Source organism: Leucopleurus acutus, assembly GCF_964270905.1.
Source record: "Leucopleurus acutus genome assembly, chromosome: 8".
Lineage (NCBI taxonomy): Eukaryota > Metazoa > Chordata > Mammalia > Artiodactyla > Delphinidae > Leucopleurus > Leucopleurus acutus.
In genome coordinates, this window is record NC_139151.1 from 13,528,835 (window position 1) to 13,554,553 (window position 25,719).

Genomic DNA, 25,719 nt, shown 5'->3' on the forward strand with positions numbered 1-25,719 from the left:
GGGATCATTGAACAGGTTGCTCTAAGGTTTAAGTGAGCTCATTACAGGTAATGTAGCTAACACAGTGCCTGGAAGTTGGCATACAGGGTTAAATGATCAGTAGCCACTTCCCTCCAAATCCTAAAATCCAAATCCAACTGAACCCATCATTCCCTTCAAGATGAGAAGCAGCTCCGTTGTCTCAGGGCGGCGGGGAATCTTCCTCTGAAACCTGGGCCCTCAAATTACAAGGTTATTTGGCTTGTGTGACCCAATTAAGAGCCCTCTGCCCTGTGGGCCTCACGGGCGCCTCGCCTTCTGTCCCGGGGACTGCTCACCTCAGTGAAACCTGTGAGGACAGAGGCTCCCATTTCCTGATGAGAAGAAAGTGAGTCAGGAGGAAGCAGCCCGACTTGTTGCTGAGCCGTGGAAAATAGTTAAACTGGGGGAGAGAAAAAGCACTTATTTAAAAAAGCAGGCTAGGTATGAATGTGTAGGGTGTGGCCCCCTGTGTAATTAGCTGCTCTGCTGGCTCTGGGAGCTGCCTGCCTCTCCGGGGCCCGGACCGCTGAGTCAGGCTCGCCTGCGGCCCCTCCTCTCCACTCCTTCTCCCCTCTCCCCGTAGGTGTGTCTCGGGCTCTGCGGCTGCCTGTCCCACTCCTGCCGAGACGCCGCGCGAGAGGTCACCCACCGCACCTCCAGCGAGCCCGACACAGACCAGCCAGGCAGCCCACAATGGAAGCTACAGATGCCTCCAGGAGCGGTGGGACCAGCCCGGAAGCCAGGGGTGCCCGCAGCTTGCTGGGCCCCAAAGGCAGCCTGGAGACTGGGGCCAAGGCCGAAGGCAAAGAGGCCAGGATCACCAACGGCCACGGCAGGGAAGCGGCCGAGGGCAAGAGCCTAGGTGGCTCCCTGAAGCCAGGCGAGGGAAAGGGCTCCCTGTTCTTGGGCAACAAGGGGCGGGGCGCCATCATCCAGTATGTTGAGTCTGTGGATGACAAGGGCTCCAACTACTTCAGCATGGACTCTGGAGAAGGCAAGGTGTCCCCCTACGCCAGGCTCCAGCTGGGGGCCACCAAGAAGCCACCTGTCACCTTTGCTGAGAAGGGGGAGCCGCGCAGGCCCATCTTCTCGGAGCCCCGCAAGCCCACGGTGGCCGTCATGGAGCCCGGGGACCTCCAGCGGAACATCTCCCCCCGGGCCGCCTCGAGCACCCTCCTGCACTCCAAGTTGGGCTCCGAGGAGGTCCTGTGCGACTCGTGCATTGGCAACAAGCAGAAGGCCGTCAAGTCCTGCCTGGTGTGCCAGGCCTCCTTCTGCGAGCTGCACCTCAAGCCCCACCTGGAGGGCGCCGCCTTCCGTGACCACCAGCTGCTCGAGCCCATCCGGGACTTCGAGGCCCGCAAGTGCCCCCTGCATGGCAAGACCATGGAACTCTTCTGCCAGACGGACCAGACCTGCATCTGCTACCTCTGCATGTTCCAGGAGCACAAGAACCACAGCACCGTGACCGTGGAAGAGGCCAAAGCCGAGAAGGAGGTAACAGCGGGCCCCTCCGGTCTCTCCTCCCTCAACGCGTCCTCCCACCTCATCTTCTCCACTGGGGGTTCCCAGGGTCTGGGGCTCAGGTCTCTTGCTGTCCCTTGTCCTTTCAGAAAACAGTTCTTTCCCCTCCCGCCCTCAGGCTGGGCGTCAGAGACGGTTCCCCAATCCTCCAAGGCCTCAGGAGACCAGGCATCTCCTAGATGAGCAAATGGGGGCTCAGCAAAGATGCGGGGCTTGGCCAAGGTCATAGGATAAATTCAAGTCAGGTTAGGGAATCAGCACGCAGTCCTGGGCTCTGTGTCTAGCTGGGTCTTTTCCTTCTTCCTTCCTTCCTTCCTTCCTTCCTTCCTTCCTTCCTTCCTTCCTTCCTTCCTTCCTCCCTCCCTCCCTCCCTCCCTCCCTCCCTCCCTCCCTCCCTTCCCTCCCTCCCTCCCTCCCTCCCTCCCTCCTTCCTTTCTTTTCTTTTCTTTCTTTCTCTTTTACTTAAGGGAGAGAGAATTCTTCCCACGTGACAGGGCTGGCTCCTGGGATGAGTCATGGGTGAGGAGAAGGGAATTTGAGGACCGCTTCAAGGCCCTCTTTTTCTAGCTTCAGAGTTGGCTGTTGCAGTCCAGTGGCTCCTTCTTGTTCTATCTGATCCCCCAGCCAGTCTCTTGACTCTCCCAGTGGCCTCCTTTATCCTTCCCTCCGCTGGGCCCCGTGTGCTTTGTGTGTGTGGTTATATGTGGACATACCTCTGCCTGTAGGTGGACACTCTTGGTGAGGGTTGGAGTGGGGGGGGAGGGGTGTGTTGTATTCATATGTGGATGTTTGCATATGACTGTGTATGTGATACATTAAGTGTGTTTGTGTTCTGTGTACGTGATCCCGCATGTGCTCCTGTGGGGAGGAGCGGGGGCGTGTGGAAGCCTGTGAACGTGGACACCTTGCACCTGGAGAGGGTGCGCTGGACCAAAGGCTCAGCTGTGGCTGCCGCTCCTGACTCCACAGATGCTGGGCTGGTGCCCCCGCGGCCACACATCTCTGTGACATGGCCGGGGTCCAGCCGCTGGTCAAGGCAGGGCACCTGACTTTCTGCACCCCGCAGAACGGGGCAGCACAGGACACCCTCTGGGCCCAGCCTTCCTAACCGGGAGTCTGTAGGTTACTCTCTCCTACCCATACCCCTGGGCAGGAAGGATGAGTCAGAGATGAGAAGAGACTCAAAGATCCTTTTCAGAAGCCTTATTTGGCCCAGGAAAAAGGTGACCCCAGTTTCCCTAACTCCCTGACCCCAGTCTGGCTTCAAGCTTCAGATAGGGAGATGGAGATGGGGCAGGGGCCATGGTCCCCGCCTCCAGGACCTCACCTAGGAGATCGAAACAGAACGAGGGCCAATCACCCTCAGCCCCCGCAACCAGGAAATTGCAGAGCCCCAGGCTGTGTTTTAGGAGACCTGACTTCTAGTCCTGGTTTTTGCCTCTAACCAGCTGTGAGATGGTGGACAAGTCCCTTCCATTCTCTCAGGCTTGGTTTCCCTTCATGTGAAACTAAGGGATTGGACTAGATTGGAAGTTTTCAAATGACCCCTGGAGCCCTAGGCTTCTTGGGAATGTCTTTGAGGCATCAGGGATGAGGCGGGGGGCTAATTGGTGCCAAGAAGTCAGGGGACCCCTGTTCCCACCCCCAGTGCAAGCAGTGCATGCGCTTATTTATCTATAGGTTTGGCCCCAAATTTCATCTGAAACGAGGGTATCTCCACTTAAGAAAAGCCTGAGTGCCCCTGGAGGACAGGACGGTCTTAGGCAGTTTTCTCTGGTGGCACCTGGGACTAGGACTTCATGTTCTAGTACTGGGACAGGACTCAAAGACACAGTTCTCACCCTTGAAGGCTCATGATGTAGGTCAAGAGGCAGAGCTCAGATGCACAAACCAGTCTGGGGCGCATCCCCCCAGTTACACAGCAGTGGCTGTAAGTAAACATCAACTTGCAGAGGACAGAATGTCAGACTGCAGCGTTAGCAATCTTGTCAGTCCACCTTGCATGGGGACACAGGCCCAGAGAAAGCAAGAGACCTGTCCAAGCTCACTGTTTGAGGAAGAAGTTCCCTGAGTCCTCAACCAATGTTGGGGAGCAACTTAGGGGAAGGGTTAGGGTTCCTTTGAGGGGGATGGGATTACAGGGACTCAGGGGAAAATGTCTGATTCACTGGAGTGACTTTAGGGGTGGGAGCTTCAGACTGTATGTGTGTGTGTGTGTGTGCGCACCAGCAGTGTAGGTAGGCGGGGGGTGGGGGGGGTGGGTGGGGGTGGTGCCGAGCGGCTGAGTGGAGATGGAGCTGGAGTGGGGTACTTTGTCCCGGTCTGGCTCAGCTGGAATGTCAGACGTGAGGGATGTTGGCACAGAGCAGTGTTAGACGGGTTGACAGATCAAAGTGGACTGGCGTGTCAATCCTGGCATCCTTTGGAGGAAGCCCCTGCAGACTCAAACATTAGGGCCCCACACAGCTTTTTGCAAGGAGCCCCGTCCAGAACCTGTTCTGCAGCCTGGTTGGTGAGGCCCAGGTGAGGTGATCGCTGACCTATCTTGGTTACTTGCACAAAAGTGTAGACAACACCCAGGGCTGCGGTGCTCATCTCTCGGGCCTCAGATCTCGCTACAGACTCCGAGCAGAGGTAGTGCTGGAGAAAGGCCACTTAGGGTGCCAGCATGACAATCCTTCCTCTGCTGACCCAAGATCAGAAGGTCTCCAGTTCCACTCCGAATGTCACAAGGACGGTGCACAGATGTCCTGTGGTCCACCCCTCTGCCTCTGGGCATTTCCCAGGCTGGATTAGACTGATGAGATGTACATAACATCCTTTCCTGTGTCTCGTGGCCCTTCCTTCTGCCTATCCCGAGTGCCTTCTGCTGCACCGGGTCAGGGGGGAGGATTCCTGGCCATGGCTGCGTGCGGCAGGGCGGCCTGCCTGTCGTGGGTCCCCTTGGGCTCTGGGTTGGCAGCCTGGCAAGGCGCCGGGAGGAGTGCTCAGGCCAAGCATTGCTCTGCAGGGCGAGGTCCTAGCTCGTCAGCGCGGCTCAGATTCCGTGCCTCGGTCGTTCTCCTGACGCCATCATTTGGCTCGGTTCCTCTTTGTCACCATGGCCTGTGGCTTTGCTTCTGGCCTCATTGCCCAATTCTTCCTTGAAGGCTGAACTGCCGGGCTGCTGGGCATGGGCAGTCGCTGCTCATTGAGTTTTGGGAGCTGTGCTGGTCTGGGCTTTTGGGGCTCTTTGGGTGGACAGGCATGACCGGGGTTTGGGAGGATGAGCCAGGCGAAAGGCCTAGGGTGCAGTGGCAGGTGCTGGGACCATCCTCCCCAGAGATCCTAGGGGAAAGCTTCTGCTCTGGGACAGGGTGGGTGAGACAGGAGGTGGGATGAACTCTGTGGGTGCTGGGGAGGAAAGGACAAAATAAAAAGAGGTACAGAGACAGGAGGCAGGGAAGGAGAGTGCCAGGGAGGCAGGCAGAAGACACCCCTGTCTTTATGGAGTACATCTATGTGCCAGGCGCTAGCCTGAGCCTTTACACGGTTAGTTCTGACGACGGTCCCACGGGGTGGGAGTATCTGCATCTATTTTATAGGTGAAGAAATGGGCTCAAAGTTGCCAAGAAACTTACCCGACGTTACAGCACTGGGAGGCGGCAGAGCTGGGATTCAGATTCACTGTGGCCGCAGCCCAGCCTGTTTTCTCGCCACCATTTTAAATGTTGTTTTTATAGGGGTGGCAGTGGCTTCTTGGGGTCACCTGGGAGGTTCTGATTCAGGGGGTCAGGGCCTGGGATCTGTACTTTTAAGTTACCCTCAGGGATTCGAATATGTAGTCAGGTTGGAAATCAGGAATCTAGTCCAGTTTTACCAGAAAGAAACCGAGGCCTGGGAGGTGGGGTAACATGTCAAGGGCCCGATGCTGGTCTGGAGACAGTCTGGGTGATGCTCTTCCCACCCCGTCTTGCCCCTGCCCCGTCCTGACACCCGAGGAAGCAGAAGGAACGGTGTGCCCCAGCTAAGCACAGTAATGCTGGGCTGTTTGACATCTGTGTGGAAATGGGGAAATCTCTCCGGCATTTCAGATTCTTATCCATAGAATCACCATTTGTCTGAAAGTACATATTTGGCAATTAACTGGCTCATCTGGCAAATGTCACAGCCAACGGCCTGTGTGGTTAATTCAGACCAGGGGAGGATCCCTCAGGGCCCCGTCTCCTCTGGGGGCAGCGCCGGCACCTGTCCAGGTGAGTGCTCAGGTGAGTCTGCACCTGAAGGTCCCGTCTGTCCGGGCTGAGACACCACCAGCCACTGGCCACCCTTCTGCTCCCCCAAGGCCAGAAGGATTTCAAGACTGTGTGGCTTACACGGGCCCGTCCCAGGCAACCGAGCGAGAGGCAATCGCCATGGAGGAGTGTGGGAGAAGGGAACAAAGAAGGCATTTAGGGACAGGCCTGGGCAGGGTGTAAGGAGTGGCTGGGGAGAAGGAGGAAGTCGGGAGGGAGGTGTAGACAGGGGTGGAGCTGAGGGGAGCTGAGGCCCTGTCAGACATCAGGAGATTTAATCAGATTTCAAGGGAGGAGGGAAAGAAGGAGAAAGTGGGGCCTCAGGGGGTGATGGGGAGGGTGTGGGGAGGAGAGGAAAAGCGGCAGAATTGATGAATTGCCCCGTCCGTGAGGTGGGGGAGCTTGGGCAGGGGTGAAGGGCACGGATGATGTCCTGGAAGGTACAGAGAATAGCCCAGAGGTTGAGGCCATGTAACAGAGCTGAGTCCTGTTGCTGTGTCGTGGTCTTCCCACTGCCTCGCTGGGAGAACTCAGGCAAGCTCCAATGTTTCTGGGCCTCGGTTTCTGCATCTGTAAAATGGGGATAACACGGCTTGCCTCCCCAGGAGGCTTTTGCAGATGAAAGGAGAAATGCAGGCATATAGTAGATGCTCAGTAAAGCAGTTAGGGTCCTTCCTTCTAAGGTTGCAGGAGAACCCAGGATTTTGGAGCCTTCCTATGTTTTATTGTTTCCTATATCCTGTCTTTTCTGGCTTTTGTGTAACCCTGCCAGCAGGGAAAAATTGCCAAGGGCTAAACAGATGCTGGACATATCCCCAGAGGTCTCACCCCAAACCCTCTTCTCCTGACAGGGTAGCACTCATCCCAGAGGTGAGAGCAGACCTTTCTAGTAGCACAGAGTTCCCAGCCCAAGGTCCCTGGTGCCCTGCAAGTCTGGCCTTGCAAGGCCCCCTCCCAGCTGATGTTGACTTCCCTGGTGCCCCAAAGAAACCAGTAGACTAGTTTCTCCTCCGCCCTGACTGATATTTCCGCCCACTGCTGCAGACAGGGCGGCTCCGCTTTTGACCCTTCTCTCGCCTGTTTCCAGATCAGCTGCCTCTCCCTCCGGCCCTCCCAGGTCACTGGCCGACACCTCTGGCTCTCCTCTGTGCACCGCCCGCTAGCCTCCCTCTTCCCTGCCTCTCTTGCTCAGGATGGACCCCAGGGGCTGACTCCCGCCGCCCTTGGCCGAGGCCCTTCATTGTTCTAGAGCCCCTGGACTCTCCCTCCTCTGTACTCAGTGCCTCTTCCTCCCTCTTGGCCAGGGAGTCTGTGCTCTGCGGGTAAGACCTTTCCTCACCTTAGTGCCCCATGCCCCACAGCTGCCAGCAGGTCCCCCGAGCACCTCTGCTCACTCTGCTGCTTCCTTACCTTCACCTTCTCCAGGCAAACCTTCTCCCCTCGCGCAGGGGCTTAGCCTGCCTGCACCACCCCCTTTATCCCACCTCCTTTCCGCTTTCCCCAGTATCCTCCAATCTTCAGTTCCCCACCATCTAAGCCTCTACTTTGCATCTGCAGCCCAACGTCTTGACCTCCCTCCCCTCACCCCCGGACGATTCACTCCGTATCCCGACTGTGTACGCACCACCCCTGGGCCCCAGCACGACGGCGCGCTCCATCCCCACCGCTTGCACCTGTCCACTCCCCTCACTTACCCGTGCCCTGTGGGCCTGCCCGCCACCCTGTCCTCTCCCCTCCGAGCTCGGGTCCCGGTCCATGGAAGGTGCCCCACCCAGCAGTGGGGATGGGACCACTCATCAGCGCTTCCTCTGTGCCAGGTGCTCTCTGAGAGCCTCACCTGCCTGGTCCCAGCTCATCCCACACCTGGCTGGGAGATGGCCTTCATACTACCTCCACGAAAAATGGAGTCACCGGGGCACCAAGTTTGGTAACTTGTGAAGGCCACCTGCCTAGAGGTGGTGGTAACTGGATTCAAAGCCTTGGAGCCCCAGTCCTGGGCTCTGGGTGGGCTCCCTCCTGGATCCCCCAGGCTCATTTCATGGAAGAACTGCCCTGCGCCTGCCCCCCGGCCCCCCAGACCTGGGGGTGGGAGTGAATGTACTTCTGTTCTCTGCTTTCCTTGTGCTGGGTGCAGAGGTCAGGTGAGAAGCCCCAACGCCAGCCGCTCTATCGCTGAGCTGGTGAGGACATCTCAGCTGCGGGGGGAGGCGGCTTCCGGCGTCCCATCCCCTTGGGGCCTTGCTTGCTGGGGGTGAGGGGCTCTCCAGGGACGGGAAAGTTGCCCAGCACAGACCCACTGTCCGGCCTTTAGGCTTCTTCCTCACAACTCAGACCCACCTACCAGTCCCAGGCTTCTCAGGAACCCTCCAGGCCACCGGCTCCGCCAACCTCGGAGTTCGGGGCTCTCGGCTCTGCCCCCGCAGAGTCTCCGCTGCCCACGTGGGGTCTGGGTCCCTTGACTCTCCAACCTCCCACCGCTGTGTCTATTGACAGCTGGCTTCTCCCAGCCTTTGTCCAGAGACCAGGCCAAACCCTCATCTTCATCCGCGTCTACTCCTCCACTTAAACGTTTTCCATCCCTGGCGATGGCATTTTCCGTGTTGTGAGATTTCCAGCACGTAGCTCGTGGGGCACATGCTTTCTGAGAAGAACTTAGAGTCTCTGGCCTGGGGAGCCCAGGGGTGTGGGCAGAGCGGGCGGGGTTGGAATCCCGGGCTGTCTGGCTGGGGGCTCTGCACCTCCTGCTCTAGGCCTTCCCACCTTCTCCACCAGCTTCTCGGCCCTCTGGGCACTTTTTCAAGAAAGCCAGGACACTCTCTCCTCCATCCATCCACTTCCCTGGGTGTCTGCACTGGGACCCACCAGCAGCCCCCTGGCCTGGGAGAGTATCCAGGAGCTGTGACGTGTGCTCCCAGCTGCTCAGGACTTCTTGCCAAGAGAGCTCACGTTCCTGGTGGTTTGTGGCTTCCACATGTTAGCTCTTCTTGTGCTTCCTCAAGGAGATGGCTGGAAATGAGTGGGACTCTGTGTTCAAAACCCAGTGTGGTGGGGAGACCGGTGAGCGCTCCGGGGTGTTCTCAGATGGCTTGGTCTTCCTGCCTTCAGGTGGAGATCACCCACCTGTCTTCCAAGCTGGCGGGTGCTTTGGGAGCACTAGTGGGGAACCCACAGAACCAAAGAACGAGCCAGCCAAAGTTGGCTGACCTGGATTGACCTTAGCTTCACGCCTCCACTTTTGTCTCTGTTGTAGCTGCTTTTCAGAGAAGGACATTCCTCCGCTGGAAGGAAACTATTATCCATACTTTCCGTATCCATCAGAGCTCATGTTCCAGCTCATTCCTGATAGATCCTCTTCCCAACCCACCCCAGACCCTGCCAGCCCATGTTCTCTTCCTGAGCAGGGGTGCCTAGAACCTCTCCTTCTCTTGTCCCATCCACCCTCACTGCCTCACTTGCTGGCCTCTCTCCTCCCCCAGGGACCCTGAATAAAGTCTCGATCTTGCCCAAACTGCAGACGGCACTCCCTTTCCCATAAACAGGTTTATAGCTGTGCCTGCCCAGACAGTCCCCACTGGCGGCAACCCAGGCTCCTGCTTGCAACACAAGCCTCACGTCATATCATAGAAATGCTGCACACTGCTACTGCCACGGGACACTCCCTGGGCTGGGCTCTGCTGAGCTGGGCTGCGTCCCCTTTCTCCCCTAAGCTGCTCCCTGATGGCCCCAGATCCATTGAAAGGAGTGGGAACCCCATAAATGAGCTTCCTTCCTGCTCACGTTGGGTGGAAGGCCTGGCAGAGGGTCAACCTTATGAAGACATGGCTGGGCTGCCCAGCCCCAGGGCCCTGAGTTTACAATGAGATGGCGTTTGTCTTGTTGCTGGATCCTCGGTGACTGCTGTTGTGCCTGGCATATCCGACGGCCTGATGAGTGTTTGCTGAATAAACGGCAGAAGGGCTGAGTGGTGGACCCTGCTCGAGTTTGCCCCCTGGGTGGGCCCACTCCTTGACTCTCTGGTTCTCTTCCCCCTCTTCCCCCTGACTTCTCCTCCAACCCCGGCTCCTTCCCTGCAGACAGAGCTGTCACTGCAAAAGGAGCAGCTGCAGCTCAAGATCATCGAGATCGAAGATGAAGCTGAGAAGTGGCAGAAGGAGAAGGACCGCATCAAGGTAAGCCGCCCCCAGGGCTCTCCCCAACCTGTGCTGCCCGGAAGAGGTGGGCCTGTGCTCCAGCTCGAGGTCTCAGGCCCACAGTTATAACCCACACTCGTTTCTTCTGGGTTCTCTTGCCCCCTTCTAAGTGTGGGCCAGGCATCCATGTTGCCCAGCACCTAATGCTCATTTTACATCATCCCAGCAAATAAAGACCCTGGACCAACTTGTCCTCCAGTGTGGCCTCCAATGTCCACCGATGTCTGTTCTGCCCACCAGGCTACCCAGCCACCAAATGCGTGCTATTTTCCCTTTACTTGTGTCAGTGTGGCTAGATGTATGTCTGCCATGGTTTGAATGCTTGTAAACTACAACCTGAAATCGCTGACTCTTGACCCTGGCTGCATAAACAGCTCATTAATTCACTTTCTGAATGATGTTTGGGTCTGGTTGAAGTTTCAGTGGACACACCCTGACTCATCTGGGAACTTCTGGGCCCATGGAGTTACCCAAGGGTAGAATGATGGTTCATGTCAACCCACCAAGGGGGAGGAGCTGCTGATAGATAAGGAAAGGTGGGCTGTTAAAAGAAACCCTGGCCATCTCTATCAAGAGACGGCATCCCTCGGTGATGCCTTTGAATGAGATTCTTGGTTGAACAGGCTTGCGGGGTCAGGGCAGTAGAAATGCCCTGACTCTATGTTGGGGACCTGAAGATGCACTCTCTAGGGAGATTTCTAATTACTGAAACCGTCCTTCCTCTCTCCCCTCACTCTGGACACAGAGCTTCACCACCAATGAGAAGGCCGCCCTGGAGCAGAACTTCCGAGACCTGATGCAGGACCTGGAGAAGCAAAAGGAGGAAGTGAAGGCTGCCCTGGAACAGCGGGAGCAGGACGCTGCAGACCAAGTGGAGGTGATCGTAGATGCTCTAGATGAGAGGGCCAAGGTGCTGCAGGACGACAAGCAGACCAGGGAGCAGCTCCACAACATCAGCGACTCGGTGCTGTTTCTGCAGGTGACAAGCAGCTCCTCTGTCATTCAATCCTTCACTCCTTCTATCCACTCCCCCAGACCCTCATCCAGTGTCCATCTGTCCATCCATCCATCTATCCACCATGCATCATCCATCCATCTATCCATCCATTCGTCCCTCTAAGCTCCATTCCATCTGTCTATTTAATTTTTCCATCCAAGCCATTTCCTTACCTACTTTAAAGATGGCGCACAAATATCGCTTTGTCCCAACTTCAGTTGATAAGTACAAATAGTGCTCCAGGCTCAGTAGGAAACCGTTCTGTGCTCGATTAGTGATGCCTGCACGGGGTATGGGTGTGTGTGACATATGAGCGCTGCATATTTGTTATCCTTCGTCTTGTCTGTCTGTCAGTTCCTCCATCCATCCTGCCACCTGCTAGACTGTGTTGGGTACTGCATGCCCAGTACTCTATTAGGTGCTGTGGAGAATAGAAAGGTATAAGACATGGTTATTGCCCTCAAGGAGCTGCAATCTGGCTGGGAAGATAAGACACGTACAATTAGAGAACAATATAGAAGAGAGTGTAAGTAAGTGATAAAGCCTATGGTTCAGGAGATAAGAGCCTGTGGAAGCTCTGGGATGGGCAAACAGGCTGGAGACAGCTTTGTGGAGGTGGTGGAATTTGAACTGGGTCTTGAAGGCCTTTAGGATTTGAGATGAAGGGATTCTCCAGTGAGAGTGAAGGGAGGTGAGAAGAGCCAAAGTGTAGAGGCAGTGAGTGGGCATGTGCAGGGAGAGAAGCCACCGTGACCGACCCATACGCTCGTAATTCCTTGCCTTTCTTTGGTACTTTCACGCCCAAAGACTTCGCAGCTTGTGTCACACCCACGAACCCCTATGAGGTGACGGGAACCACGGAGTCACAGGTCTCGGTGCTAGTGCCATTAGGGATATTAGCATCTAGTGGATTTTAGTTGAACCCTTTCATTTTACAGAAGAATAAGAAACAAGTGCCTAGTGGGAAAAAGCGGGACTAGTTAGTAGCAGAGCTAGATCTGGAACCCAGCTCCTCTGCCTCCTGTGCTGAGTCTTCCAGCTGGACCATGAAAGCCCCGTGCAGAGAAAGGTCCCCATAGCTCCCAGAGACCCAGAAAGTTAATGGCTTCTTTCCTTTCCTGGTAGGAATTTGGTGCCTTGATGAGCAGTTACTCCCTCCCCCCGCCCCTGCCCACCTACCATGTTCTATTGGAGGGGGAGGGCCTGGGGCAGTCGCTGAACAACTTCAAGGACGACCTGCTTAATGTATGCATGCGTCACGTTGAGAAGATGTGCAAGGGGGACCTGAGCCATAACTTCATCGAGAGGAACCACATGGAGAATGGTGAGTCCCCTCTTGTGGGCAGGCCCCAAGGCCGTGGGTGTTTCCTCCCAGGTCAGTTCCTGCTGCCTGGGGCAGGCCGACATCGAGCCAGCTGGCCCCTCACTGTTCCCAGCCCCCCATCCCACTTAAGGGTGTTTGGACTAGGTTTCAGGGATGGTACCCCCCTCCCTTGAAGTTGCTGCCACAGTTATGCAGCTATTTACAAGGGGCCTCCAGGGCAGGAAGCATCCCAGGCACTGGCTGCACAAATGTCCTCTCTGTGGGTTGTCCATTAAACTCAGGGATTGGTTTCATTCAGCTCTGTGTCTGCTTGGAGGACCCAATCCAGCAGTTGTGGAGATGCTGCAGCTGGTAAGGGCCAGACTCCAACCTGGTGGCTTTGCAGGTTCCGGTGCACATGACCTAGAACTGCATGTGTGCTTGGAGGGAGAACTTGCCTGTCACCATGGCCGTGCTCAACAGTGTTGAGCCCAGAGGTGGACTTGGCCTGGTGGCCCGGCTGGAGATGGTTGGACACAGTGTGTCTCGGTGACTCACCAGCTCCCCTGAAGTCAGCTTCTCTACTGAATCACTCTGTCCTCTGCAGAGGCGACTGAATCACCTCACAGAGTCCTAACATGAGAAACTGCCCCATTAAGTGCTTTTCCACCAGTCCCAGCCCAGTCCCTTTAGGGCCTGGAGCTGGACACTTTGCCCAAGCCCCATCCAGTGGCCCAGGCCTTGAGGTTGCAGCCTAACTAATGACTTCTAGCCCCAGCACCCCGAAGGCAGCGACCCTGGTCTTTGGTCTCCGAAGGGAGCATGTGATTCTTTGGGGGATGAGAAGGGGGTGATAGTGCGCAGAAGGGCTGGGACTCAGGGGGCAGCGTCTGTATGTCTTGGGGATGGTGATGTCGCATAGTGTCCCCGTGAGATGTGAGGGACATTCAGTCACACCTGAGGACAGATAAGCCATTTCAGCAAGACCATCATTGGGCTTCAAGTGGCACCTGGGTCCTGAAATCCTCCTAATGGCCATGGCGACCATCCTGAGGGGACGGCTCACAGCGATTGGGTGCTCCCTGGACGCTGGCTTTGTGTGAACGCTCCCTTACATTATCTTAGTCTCCCTGTGGGATGAATTGCACGTCACAGATGAGAAGGCTGAGGCTTAGAGAAGAAGCTTTTCAAAGGGCACACGGCTAAGCAGGGGGCGAGCTGGGTTTCACACTCCGCTGTTCAACGCCTCCACCCGGTGTCCTCTCATCTGAGAAGCAGCTGCTGCTGGTGGCCGTGCAGAGGAGCTGGGAGTGTGACGGTCATGAGCCCTGGGGTACACACCTGGTACAGGAGCCCCTCCGCTGAGGTCTGGTCGGACCGATGAGGACAGCCCCGAGCGGGTTGGGGTGCCCACCCCCCCACCTGCCGCCTGCCCACTGTGCCATTTCTAGGTCATGATAGTGCTGGCCATGGCCTCTGTGCAAGTGGGGCCCTGTGCCCTGTCCAGGGTGTGCCGGGAAGTGGCTGCCAGGAGAGGATGGGTGCTACTGATGTCAGCAGCCCTGCACCTGTGCCTGGGGCCCCGGGCCTCCCTGTTGGCGTTTTGGCACTGCTGTGTGCTTGCGAGTGTGTCTGGCTGTAGGAGGTGGGGCGTGGGTGGCCGGTGAGTCAGACCCTGGAGGGACCGTCTTCTCTCCCTTGATCGCAGTCTGCCCACCGGACAGACCAGGGACTCAATGCCCACCATCAAAGGTGTGGGGTCTGAGACGCACCGGAGCGTCTTCATCCTGGGCTTGGTGGGGACGGGGCGGGGCCAACATCAAGAAGGGTTTCTGTTTGTCGTGAAGCGCCTACTGCGCGCCGGGACCCTGCTTGGCACACGTGATGGCGATGGGATGAGCACCCTCACTCCTCCTCTTGCCCGGGAGAGAGGGAGACGGAAGGGCAGAGGAAATGTAGGCGACGGGGAAGTAGCGGGAGAACGGACGGGGGCAGAGGGCAGCTGGGGAAAGGCAAACTCGGAGCTACAGATTTGTTTGGGTTCAAGGGGGGTCTGCCGGTGGGTATCGGGGGGAGTCAGCTAGAGTTAGCTGCCCCTCCTGAGTAGCTCACTCTCCCCTGCACGGCTCCGCAGCTGGATCCCTGGCCATGGAGGCCAGTGCTGGGACTTCATTCCATCTCCTTCCTGGGCTGCCAGCAGCGGCTGAGACAGAGCCAGGAGACAGGGGTGAAGGCTCGAGCCCCACGTCTGCCCTTATCGGCCATGTGACAGGGGGCAGTGGCTTCACTCACCTCCTGAGCCTCAGTTTCCTTATCTGTCACCTGGGCATCTTCATATCAGCCCAAGGCTTGACGCACACATCAAACAAGAGATGAAACTCAGTAGCACCTTGGAAACTGCAAAGCGCCTTGCACATGTCTTCCTCACAGGGGCCAGTCCCAGGGAGGGTGGATGGCCCACCACACAGACCCTCTCTCGCCCCCCAGGAGCTCAGGGCCGGAGGGGATGCTGGGCAGGGAGCCCCCTTCTCCATGGTTGGGGACCTCGCCTCTCCCTGGGACAGAGGGGCTATAGGCTGCCTCGGCGACACCCTCAGTGGCTGAGTTCATCCCCCCCCACCTGCCCCTCTGCTGACCCGACCTCTCTGCTTCCCAGGGGGTGACCAGCGCTATGTGAACAGCTACAGTAACAGCTACAACAGCGACTGGGGTGCTCCAGACACCGTGAAGAAGTACTCCATGTACCTCGCATCCAAGGGTAAGGGAAGGGAGCAGATCCTCCGCTGAGGGGATGGTCCAGGAGAGACGCAGCCAGGTTCCCCTGGGGAGTGACCCTCGCGGACAGGCCTGGGAAGGTCCTGGTGCCTACCTGGTTCCCAGTGTAAGTAGCAGCACCTCCTCTCGCCCTCCGTCTGGCACCTGCCCCTCAGCTTCCCTGCCCTGTGCCCACCCCTCCCACCCCCGCGCCTCCAGCCCACACCCTCCTTCTCTTTCCTTCCGGAGGGGCTCCTGGCTGCTGGCCTCAGCCACTCCCATCCACCGGGCTGAGCTGGGTTTTGCTTCTGCTGAGGTTTCTGTGGTCCTGAGGGAGGGCTGCCTTCTCCAGAGCCATCCCGCTTGTCCAGGCAGGGGGACTGACGGCTGCGCTTTTAAATTCCTCACCAACCCCCCCACGCATGCCAGCCCCTCAGCCCTCCTTCCCAGGCCCTGGCGAGGCGCCGCCTGAGGGATGGCAGCCCAGCTGGGCGTGGGTAGAGACCAGCGCCTGGCTGTCCTTGCCCTGTGGTAGCCCATCACATTCTTTGGCACCAGCAACAAGCCGCAGCGATGCCCGTGACGTAAGGGTGGGTGTGCCCGGTGGACAGAGGGGTGTGTGCATGTGTGTGTGTTGTGAGGGGCCGGGGTCAGGACAGGAGAGGGTGTGCAGAGAAGGGGGAGAAAGGAGACGTGGGGAAGACGCCAGGGCCTGGAGCGGGGAGCCTCGAGGCCCTGGGCACTAATCCACATGCCTCAGACGTGCGCACACGCACCGACCCGGTGGGAGGGGCCCAGGGGAGATGAGCTCAGCAGAGAGGAACCTTGGCCGCCCCACCCAACTTGAAAACAACACCTGGGCTTCCGGCAAGGAAGCTGGACCTGAGTACCCAGACCTACGTTCCTGGTGGGGGCCCGGGCCCGGCGGGTCCTGCTCGCTTCCCTCCCCCGGGGCGCTCTCCTTTGGGTCTAGTCCTGTGAGAGGGTGAGCTGCGTTAACCAGCCCCATTCCAGCATTACTGGCCCTGACCCAGACCCTTCTGGCTCCCCAGCTTCTGAGGATCAGACCCTGGGGTGGTATCAAGTCCCCCGACTGGCCCCTGCTTGGCTGGCCTGCTCTGTAGAAGGTGGAGGGGAGCGGAGCAATAATGGGGGATTGAGGAAAGAGCATGGACCCGCCCAGATGTCACCCGAGAGCCCGGGCCTGGTGACCTTGGGCTGGTCACTGCCCCCTCAGTATCCTCATCTGAGAAGAAGGAGCTTGGACTCAGCTGTTAGGAGAGCTTCCAGCTCTGTTAACGTGAGTCAGGCTGTGACATCTGTAGGGAGAAGAAACAGGTTCCTCCAGTGTCTCTGCCCCTGCACTGGGGACCGGAGGGAGGAAATCTGGGAGCCCCGGGCTCAGGGTAGAGGCAGGGGAGGGGCCAAGGGAGTCAGCAAGGAGATCAGGAAGCAAGGCCACAAGGGACAGTGGCCTGAGTCTGGGAGCTTCGGGGCAGTGGGCCTGGGCAGTGAGACTTCCGGGAGAGATTAGTTTCCAGGCTCCCTGCAAGAGGGGCCAGGGGCTCGGTAGAGGACGTGGCTGTGATGGACAGAGGCCGCAGGGCGAGAGGGATGGACTGCAGGGGTGTGGGTTTAGAGAAGGACCAGCTGGTGCTCGGCCAGAACGGGAGTGGGGCTGGTTAGGCGGGAGGGCAGAAGCCGACGGAGGACTCTGACCCACGCAGACGCACGTGGGGGACGCGTTGCCTGCATCTGTGAAGCAGCCGCGTGTGGAGCCCGTTCTGTCTGCCTTCCTCCCAAGACTGTGTGGAGCCCGAATGGGGGAGGGAGGGAAACACCTGTGCCATGTAGAGCTCACCCCTGGAAAGCATCCCTGTAGTGGGGGAGGTATTTTTGGCACAAGCTCATCAGGCCCTGCAGGTGGCCGCCCTCATTCGGTCAAGGGCCCTACACCTCTGCCCCACGGTGGCCGTGGCCCAACTTCCTCATGGGCACCCCATTTCCCAGCCTCTGGGGTCTCAGTCACACAGGGCCTGGCTCAGGAAGGCTCTGGTGACCCTCAAAGCCCCTAATTAGGGCAACCATACATCTAGGACTCTCCAGGTTTACACCTGGTACTCTCAGCTTAACTGTTCATAGCACACTTTCTCGCTCAGAACCATTGTGATTGGAAGGGTGACTTACGTGGTCACCTTATCCTAGACCCAAGGGAGCTGTCTTGGTGGGGGAACAGGCCCTGGCACAGGCAGAGGCCGCTGTCTGGGGGCAAGGAATCCTGCAGTACACCCCTCAGGTCAGAGCCACAGGCCCCCGACTGAGCCAGGTCCCCCTTTCTGCGATGACAGCCCCTCCTCGTGTGCTTCACAGGTGGGTCGAGGACGTCGTACCAGCCGGTGTCCCCCAGCCGCCTCTCCAAGGACAAGACCTTCAACAACCTGTATGGTACCAAAGGTAGGAGGTGGCTCAGCTGGGGGGTGGGCAGGGCCTGTGTGGGAGCCACACAGGAGGGGCTGTGGGCTGGCTCATGGGCAGGGGGCCTGGGCTCCCCACGTGAGGTGAATGTGGGGTTGGGGACCCAGAGAGGGGTGACGAGGGGTCCTAGTGGGCTGAGGGCGTGTGCGCATGTATGCGCGTGTACGGGCGTGTGTGTGCGTGTGTACGCGTGTGTGTGACGTCGTCAGGCCGAGGAAAGGCAGCCGGGCACCTCGGCATCCCTGGAAATCCCTGAGTGCATAGGATCTTCTCCCTGAGGTCTGAGTCGGGGGAAGTGAACCCCGGGGTTAGGTGTGGGGACTTCCCTCAGCGGATGTCGGGGCAGGGGACCACAGAGGACCTCTCCTGATTTGTGTGCTCCTGGGTCGGAAAGTCATGCAGTGGTTAAGACAGACTAGGGGAGCCGGAAACGAGAAGTCAGGCATGCTATGAAATGGGCCATCCCTGGAAACCCAGGAGGTGTTGTTGCCAGGGAGGTGTGTGGGCGACTCGTCCTTAAGACCCGGGAGGGGTGGGATGGGGGTGGAGACACGGCTTCCCCAGGGAGAGCTGCTGAGCGCAGGGTCCCCTCTGCCCACAGCGCTGAAGGCACCGCTGCGCCGAGGGCAGGGCCGACCTTCGATGAGCCCAGCTTCTGGGGGCTCCTGCGGGGGGGGGGTGCCACATGTGGTGGGGGGGAGGGGACCGGGCCAGCTCTGCTAGAGCCCCCCTCGGACACAGCACCGGGACGTCTGAAGAGACGTGGAAGGGAGTCGGGGCTCGGTAGTGAGGACGAGGCCCCCGGAGATCTGGAAGGTCAGGGGCACCATGGGCAGGGCTGTGCCCAGGCCTCTAGGTGCAGGACTGGGTTCACCATCAAGCACAGGAGACTGTGAGCTCTGTGAGGGCAGACGCTGGGTCTGCCCTGTTCCCCGCTGTGACCCCAGGGTCCAGAAGAAGGCGGGGCTCAGCAAACATTTGTTGAATGAGAGGAAGAGGGGACCAATGAACGGGCGAAGGAAAGGGCGAGGCGGATGGCCCCTTGGAGCCTTGGCAGGTGTACTCAGTGAGGGCCTTGCTGCAGAGTCTGCCCGAGGTCCCTGTGGGAGGGGGTCCACGACGGGGCAGGCCACCCGCCCCAACCCCATGCGACCGCTGACCCGGCTCCACCCCGCAGGCAGGAGCAGGAGAAAATCGCCAGGGCTGGTGGGCTCCACTGCGGAGTGAGCTCAACCCAGGGGGGGTCCCCCACGCTCCGGGCTGCTGAGAGGGTGCGCTGCCCACAGGGGCTCTTGAAGGCCCTCGCGGTGCCCCTGTTGTCCCTGCCACACCGTCCCCACTGCCTCTTTTCTGTCCACCTGCAAATGGACACTTGCAGCCTGTTCAACCTGACAAACAGAATTTCAGGACTTGTATCAGCTGCTTCCGCCTCCAAGTTTTAGCCTGTGTTTGTATTTATTTGCTCCTTTACTCATTCATCCATCCATCAGCTGTACAATGAGCACCTTCCAGGAAGCAGGCTGGGTGCCAGGCACTGGGTGTGATGCTGGGCCAGATGGGCATCCCACCTGCCCCCTCAGAGCCCAGTGGGGGACGTGGACCATTAAACGTGGAGTTACAATGAGATACGGGGCATGGGGCTGAGACACAAGCAGACTTGGGGGAGGTGACACGGAAGCTGACCCCTGAATTTGCTAAGCGTGGGGGAGCAGGTGGGCTATTCCAGGCGGAGGATCTGGTCTGTGCAAAGAGCCTGGGGCAGGCGAGAGCCTGGTGTGTGTCAAGAGCTCAGAGTGCAGCCTGGTTGGAACGCTGAGTGATGGAGGCCCAACTCCAGGCGAAGGCAGAAAGTGGAGACCGTGGGGAGGGGGGAGGGCCTCATGAAAGAGCTGAGGGCTGTGCTAAGGACTTTGTACCTTAATCTGAGGGCAGCGGGCTGTTAGGTAGGGCAAAGACCTGACAACACTTGATAGTTGAGAAGGACAACTTGATGGCAGGAAGGATTGGCCAGAAGTGTGACGAGGGCCCAGCAGTATCCCGGCTGGAGACGTGCAGGGGCTGGAGAGATTCACAGAAATGGCCACGTCCCGGCCTCCGTCCCCCATGCCAAGCTGTCCAGGGCTGATGCCTCTTCCTTTCCCCACCAGGTAACTACACCTCCCGGGCCTGGGAATACTCCTCCCCCGTCCAGAGCTCCGATGACCTCCCTGCTGTGCAAGGCAGCTCTTCCTTCTCCCTGAAAGGTGAGCCCGCCCCATCCAGAGTGCCTTGGACTCTACTCACAAGCTCTTACCTTGTAAGGATCAGAGCCCTGCCTCCACGTCTCTGCTGTCAGGGGGGCTGGGCCACCACACGCCAGTCCCTCAGGATGTGCTATGATACAGGCCTCGGTGTCAGGGAGGTGCGGACACACGACACCCTCTACACCCCCCACGACAGACATCCCCAGGGTGCTTCCATCAGGCACCGGATCTTCCTACTGCGGAAAGTTTATTTAACTCAGTCAGCCAGTGACTCCCAGCCTTGGTTGACCCTAGAACCCTGTGACCACACAGCACCTGTGAGCAGCCCGTGGAGCCAGAGTCCTGCCGCGTCCCTGCTGGGAGAGGCAGATGAGAGGATCTCTAAGGCCTCCCGAGTCTGCTTCTGCCCCCCAGAGCTCTTCGACAAGGCTGAGCAGCCGATGCCTCCTGTCCCCTGGGGATGGGGTCACCCTGAGGGGCAGGCCTGAGCCAGGCCCCAGCTCACAGTGGGGCCCGCGGCCCTCCCATCTCTTCCGAAAGGTGCATGGGGCAGCTATGGTGGGCTGAGGTGGGAGCAGGCCTGTCTGCCTTCTGGCTTGGAGACCTCTGGCCTGGGAGACAGGATAAGCAGGTTGGGTGAGCTCAGGCGGAGCGGGTGGGAAAGGGGCAGGCGGACCTCCAGGCAGTGGCCTGGGATGGTGGCTTTATCATCCAGCATTCCCTTCCGGGCTGGATCCCAGCCTATACCCAGGGCTGGGATTCTTGGATCCACCAGCAAGGAGATATGACTAGAGGGTCCCAGGCTGCAGGACTCCCAGGCCTGGGGAGTTCTGGGACTCGCTTTGGCCTGTCTGGCTTCCAGCAGATCATCCCTGCTCTCTGGTCAAGCGTGGATCAAAGGCCACCCGGCAGGGAAGACGGCCACCCTTAGGTGTGATTTGGAGCTCTCACGCTCCCTAGCGTCTCCCCGTTGGCCTGCAGTCTCCCCAGGCGAAGGCCTTGTCCTAGGAGAGCCTCTCCTCAAAAACACCAGGACCTCGGGACACCTGTCGTCACCTTCATGCAGATCAGCTCCCCAGATCTGCTGGGAATGGCCTGTATGGGGGTTCTGGGCCAGGGGCTGCCTGCCTGGGAGGACTGACCCCACCTACTCTGGGGCGGGGGGAGGCAGGGAGCACACTCAGGCTGCCAGGGAGGACTGAGTGAGGGCTTTGAGAGCGGCCGTGCCCGTGGGACGTGTGACACCCTCTGGCCCCTCCTGGGACCAGTGCTAATGGCTCTCTCTCCCGGCAGGCACTGGAAAAGTCCCCTATCAGTTCACCACCTTGGGACAGGCTACCACAGAGTTTTCCAAACCACTGGATGGCAGTGGGCTATTTAAATATCATCCTGGTACCCGCCTGTTTTACACCCCCCACCGCCTTTTCCCTCCCACAGCAGGGCAAATGGGACACCCTGTGGGGCTCTCTGCCACTACTAGGGTATCCTGGTCCCTCCTCCCCAGAGCCCCCTGGAAGAGGATGCATGCCCCTCGCCCCCTGCCATCCCCAGCCCACCTGCCCCTGGATGCTGCCTGCTATACAGGCTGGTCTCCTGGACCACAGCCCTGCCGCATCCCCGTCCCCACTTCCCTCATGGCTGGCTTGGGATTTTCTTTCTGGGAACTGAGAAGTGAGACCTGAATTCCCCCCTCTCAACCTCCCACTCAGGACCTGAGGAACCCTCTCTTTCCAAGGCTGCCCCCATCCCCAGATGCAGGGAGACAGCCGGGTTCTCTGCTCTGTTTCTACCCCCTTGCCAACCTGGGGAAGGGCCGGCCTCGCCAGCAGCCTGGCAGTGCTACAGGTGGTTTCTGGGCCTGACCAGCTCATCCGCCTTCGAGCAGGCCAGCCTGCCCAGGGCTCCAGCCTGCCCCTGCGAAGGACAGACCCTGTTTATTTCTTGAGCTCCTCCATGGCCGGGGCACAGCCTGTTCCTTGCCAGGCACCACCACCAGTCCCTGCAGGCTGAGGGCTGACACTGAGAGCACTTTTCACAGTTCTGTGGACTGGAGCTCCTTACAGACCCGCTGGGCTGAGGGGGAGAGGTGGGGAGGTGGGCTTGGGCAGCGCTGCCCCGGACCAGCGCCTCGAGGACCCCAGGCCCAGATGACGCCCATGTGCTCCAGGCCCCCTTGGGCTCGCTATTTTAACCCTGGACCGCAGCCACATGGCTGCCCCTCTCTGGGCCCCAGCCTCCTGCGTGTGAAGCAGGGAAGGGGGAGCCAAACTAGGCAGACAGAACGCGAGGATGGGTTTTGGAGTCCAGCAAACCTGGGTTCTAATTCTGACCATTGATTATTAGCTGTGCAGCTCAGGGCAACAGAAATAGGGAAGACCTATGCGAGTCCCAGCACAGCGCCTGGCGCGCGTGCAGCCAATACGTGGGGAGCCTGGTGCACACAGTCGGCGGGGGCGGGGGGAGTTGGGATGAGTGCCTAATGGTGGAAATCCTGGCAGGTCGTGCTCATAGAGCGGCTTCCCTGGGCTTTGGGGAGGGGAGGGGTCTGTGGGGTGAGCCTTCAGGGTGGGTGGGGGAAATCCCAGCAAGTGGTGTGATCCTGACCTGGATTTGGGGTGACACTCCCCTGCCGCCTGGCCCAGCCCACCTGGCCCGTTCCTCCTCCTCCTGTCTGCCTTGGTGCCCCTCCCCTTGGCCCACCTCCTCAGGATTCTCCATTGCAGCCCTCCTGGATCCTACACGCCTCCTCAGGGCTGGCTGCACTTGGTCATGGGCTGGATGGAGCTTGGCAGTCACTTTGGAGGTGGCGTCTGTGCTGCTCCGGCCCTGAGCCCCTGACCGCCAGCCCATGCTCCCTCTGACCAGAGCCTCCTGTCTCCCCAGGCTATCCTGCCCTCCTCAGGAGCCAGAGCCCCAAGGCCCAGGCCCAGACTTGGAAATCCAGCAAGCAGAATTATCTGGTGAGTGAGGAGAGCCTACCTGGGCACGAGCGTGTGCAGAATGGGCACGGAATGGGGCTCCCAGGAGCAGCTGGGCAGGGCCTGTGGGAGGACGGTGACGTCTCTGGGCCATGGGATGGAGGTGGCAGTGGCCTGAATACCTGCGTACAGCAAAGGGTAGTGAAGAAAGACCCAGGGCTAATGGGCAGGGGGCCTGGGTAAGGATATACTTTTTGGGCCTCGGTTTTCTAATCTGTAAAGTGGGCAGCCCAGGAGTTTTTTATGTGCAAATGGTTGTTTGCTGCCTATGCTTGTTGAATGATGGCCAAAATGCTGAGTCCAGGGGACGGGCATCCCAGAGGTGAGTCTCGCTTCCCTGGGGGCCAGCTCTGACAGCATAGAAGCCTTTGGGCTGATAGCGTGGGTAAGGCGGAGGCTGCAAAGTTAGGAATAGATATATTTAGGGTTCGATAGCTAATGACCCTGAGCTGGGGCATCAAAGAGCAGCACGAGAGGAAGCGTGGTCTTGGGGCCCAGCCACCTGCTGACTGTGGGGTCCTGAGTGAGTCAGAGCCCTCTCTGGGACTCTATAATGCGGTGCTGAGATGGGGTTGGACTCTAATACCTGTAGACCCGACATGCCTGAGCCCTGCCCGAGACCTCAGCGATCAGGGGCTGTCCTTCATACGCTGTGCTTTCACTTCCCCGCACGCTCTCCTCCAAGGCCCGTGCCAGGCCCTGCTGCCTTGGGATGGGGGTGGCATCTGCTGGGCCCAGGGGCTGGAGCCCCCGGCTCCCTTCTGTCTTTGCATTTGGAGGTCAGAGCATGGAGAGGTGATTTGCTTCAGGTCGCAAAGAGTGACGGGGGCTGGTTTAATTGGAGAGAATCTTTAATTTGCTGGCGATGGAGCTAAGTGATGGTGTGTGTAATCTGAGCCAGGTCCAGGCCCACCGCAACAGCAGGGCTGCACAAAGCAGATATGGAGAGGAAAAGGAAGCTTTCTCTCCCTGGACTCGGTCCTTCTCCTCCCTCCCACTACTCTCCCTCCCTCCCAGAGCTCCGATCCCAGCAGAGACGGCTCATCACCGCCTTGGGATGCCTGGCAGGGCAGGGTTCTGGGGTCCCCAGCTGGCACCCAGCGCTCGGGGAATGGAGGCAGGTGCTAGTGTAGGAAGAGGCTGGCCTGGCCCCAGTCCTCTCACCAGCTTGCCACGCAGGTCATTCTTCCCCTGTGCCTCAGTCTCCCCATCTGTAACATAAGGCAGATGGCCTGGATGCTTTCATAGCTCTTCCAACTTTCATGTGCTGTGACCCTGAGCCAGGGAGGGAACGGGGCAGGGGATGGGGGTGTGTGTGCGCAGGGAGCACCCTGCCCAGGTGCTCTCTTTGTGCCCGCCTACCACCCTGGACTCTTGACAAGACAGCACCATTCACTGACCTGTGATCTATGTGATTGACCCAGCCTTCCTGTAAGAAAGGCTTCAGCCATTTTGGGGTCTATTCACTTTGCCTTACTGACTCCTTTGCGGTCCAGGCTGGCACCTGGGGATTAGGAGACCTGGTCCAGGCCCTGCTCTGCCACTGAGTAACTTTGGCTGTGTCTTTCCCCGCCCTGGGTCTCCATCTCTTCCGTTGTTTAATAAGTGTTTTAACCAAGGCCTGAGCTAAGTTCCCTCAGCCCCCGCATTCCACAGGCCCCCAGTCCTGCTGTGGACCAGATGTAGGCAAGGAGCTACTGTAGGTAGATACAGGTTTCCAGGCAGGTAGGGCCAGGGCAGGGGCTGGGATCACCCTTGGGGTCTCCTGTACTGGGGTCATTGGGGTGTGAGGCGGGCCCAGGCTCTGACCCAGCTCAAGGGCAAAGCCACTTCTGGAGGCCCTCTGGGGGCCAAGGGTGCTCACAGGGGCAAGCAGCCGCTAAAATGTGCTCTTCCCTGCAGGCTGGAGGGCGATTTCTCAGGGCCCTGATGAAGTGATTGGGAAGAGGAGGGAGTGCTGATTTTGTGAAATTGCTGTGGGCTATAATACACAGGCTGGCAAGAAAGTTGTCGCCGGCTCTGTCCTGAGAGATGCGCCCTGAATCCCTGAGGGTTCCGGGATGAGAGAGGCAGACGGTCTGGGATGGGAGGCTCTCAGTAGGTGTTGGGCTGGGGCGGTGGTTTGCCTTCTCTGCACCCCTTCTGTCAGGGAGAATTATGCAGAGAGAGCAGAGACCAAGTATTGAGACTCAGAAGAGGTGCCTTGACACGGGTGGGGCTGGGGCTTGGGCTCTGCAGCCAGGTTGCTAGGTCTCGAGTCCCAGCTCCTCTGCTTGCCAGCTGGGTGACCTTGGGCAAGTGGCTTAGCCTCTCTGTGCCTTGGTTTGTTCATGTATAAAATGGGCATGATAAGAATAACCCACTTAATTGGGTAGTTGTGAAAATTCACTGAGTCCGTCTATGGAAAGCCCTCATACCAGCTCTGTAGAGTAGAGAACACCGTAGTAACGGGAGTTACGCTGGTGCTGGGCGGGGCTTCCTGGGAGTGGAGAGACCGGTTGACCAGGCTGAAGTTCAAGCTCACCAGTTGACTGACGGAGTGAATTCTAATTAGGATGTGAACCCAGAGACTCTGATAATACTGGGGCCCAACTCCCATCCCAGGGTAGATGGAGCCTGTGGGTTAGGCCGCAGGCCCCTAGAATTATCGGGGTTCAGACCACTGCTGCTTCCTGGCGGAGGTTAGGGGCTGGGCATCTGGCTGGTGAGCTCGAGTGCCCTCCGACCTCCCTAACGACTCCTGTTTCCCCCGCAGTCACAGTACCGGCCCTTCTGCGTCAACAAAGGCAACGAGATCAGGCCCAGCGAGGCCCCGTGAGTGCCAGGCCGGCGGGAACGAGGCGCCGCCACCCCTGCCCGCCCCAGCGGCCCTGCTGCTCTTGCTGTTCTGCTCATCTGGGTGGGAGGGGGCCCGGCCCTCCCCCTGCCCCGCCCCTCCCTCCCCTGCTCTCTCAGGGCCG

At 58.9% G+C, this 25,719-nt stretch overlaps 1 protein-coding gene across 1 annotated transcript; it reads left to right on the forward strand.

Annotated features, from left to right (window-relative positions):
• Positions 1 to 714: 714 nt before the first annotated feature.
• TRIM29 (tripartite motif containing 29) lies at positions 715 to 25,612 on the forward strand (the record flags this gene model as incomplete). Its single annotated transcript, XM_082845074.1, has 9 exons — positions 715 to 1,518; positions 9,893 to 9,988; positions 10,755 to 10,988; positions 12,132 to 12,330; positions 14,966 to 15,067; positions 17,434 to 17,517; positions 19,686 to 19,781; positions 22,665 to 22,741; positions 25,515 to 25,612. The coding sequence occupies 9 exons, from the start codon at positions 715 to 717 to the stop codon at positions 25,575 to 25,577; spliced, it is 1,755 nt and encodes a 584-aa protein (XP_082701200.1). The 3' UTR covers positions 25,578 to 25,612.
• Positions 25,613 to 25,719: the final 107 nt, after the last annotated feature.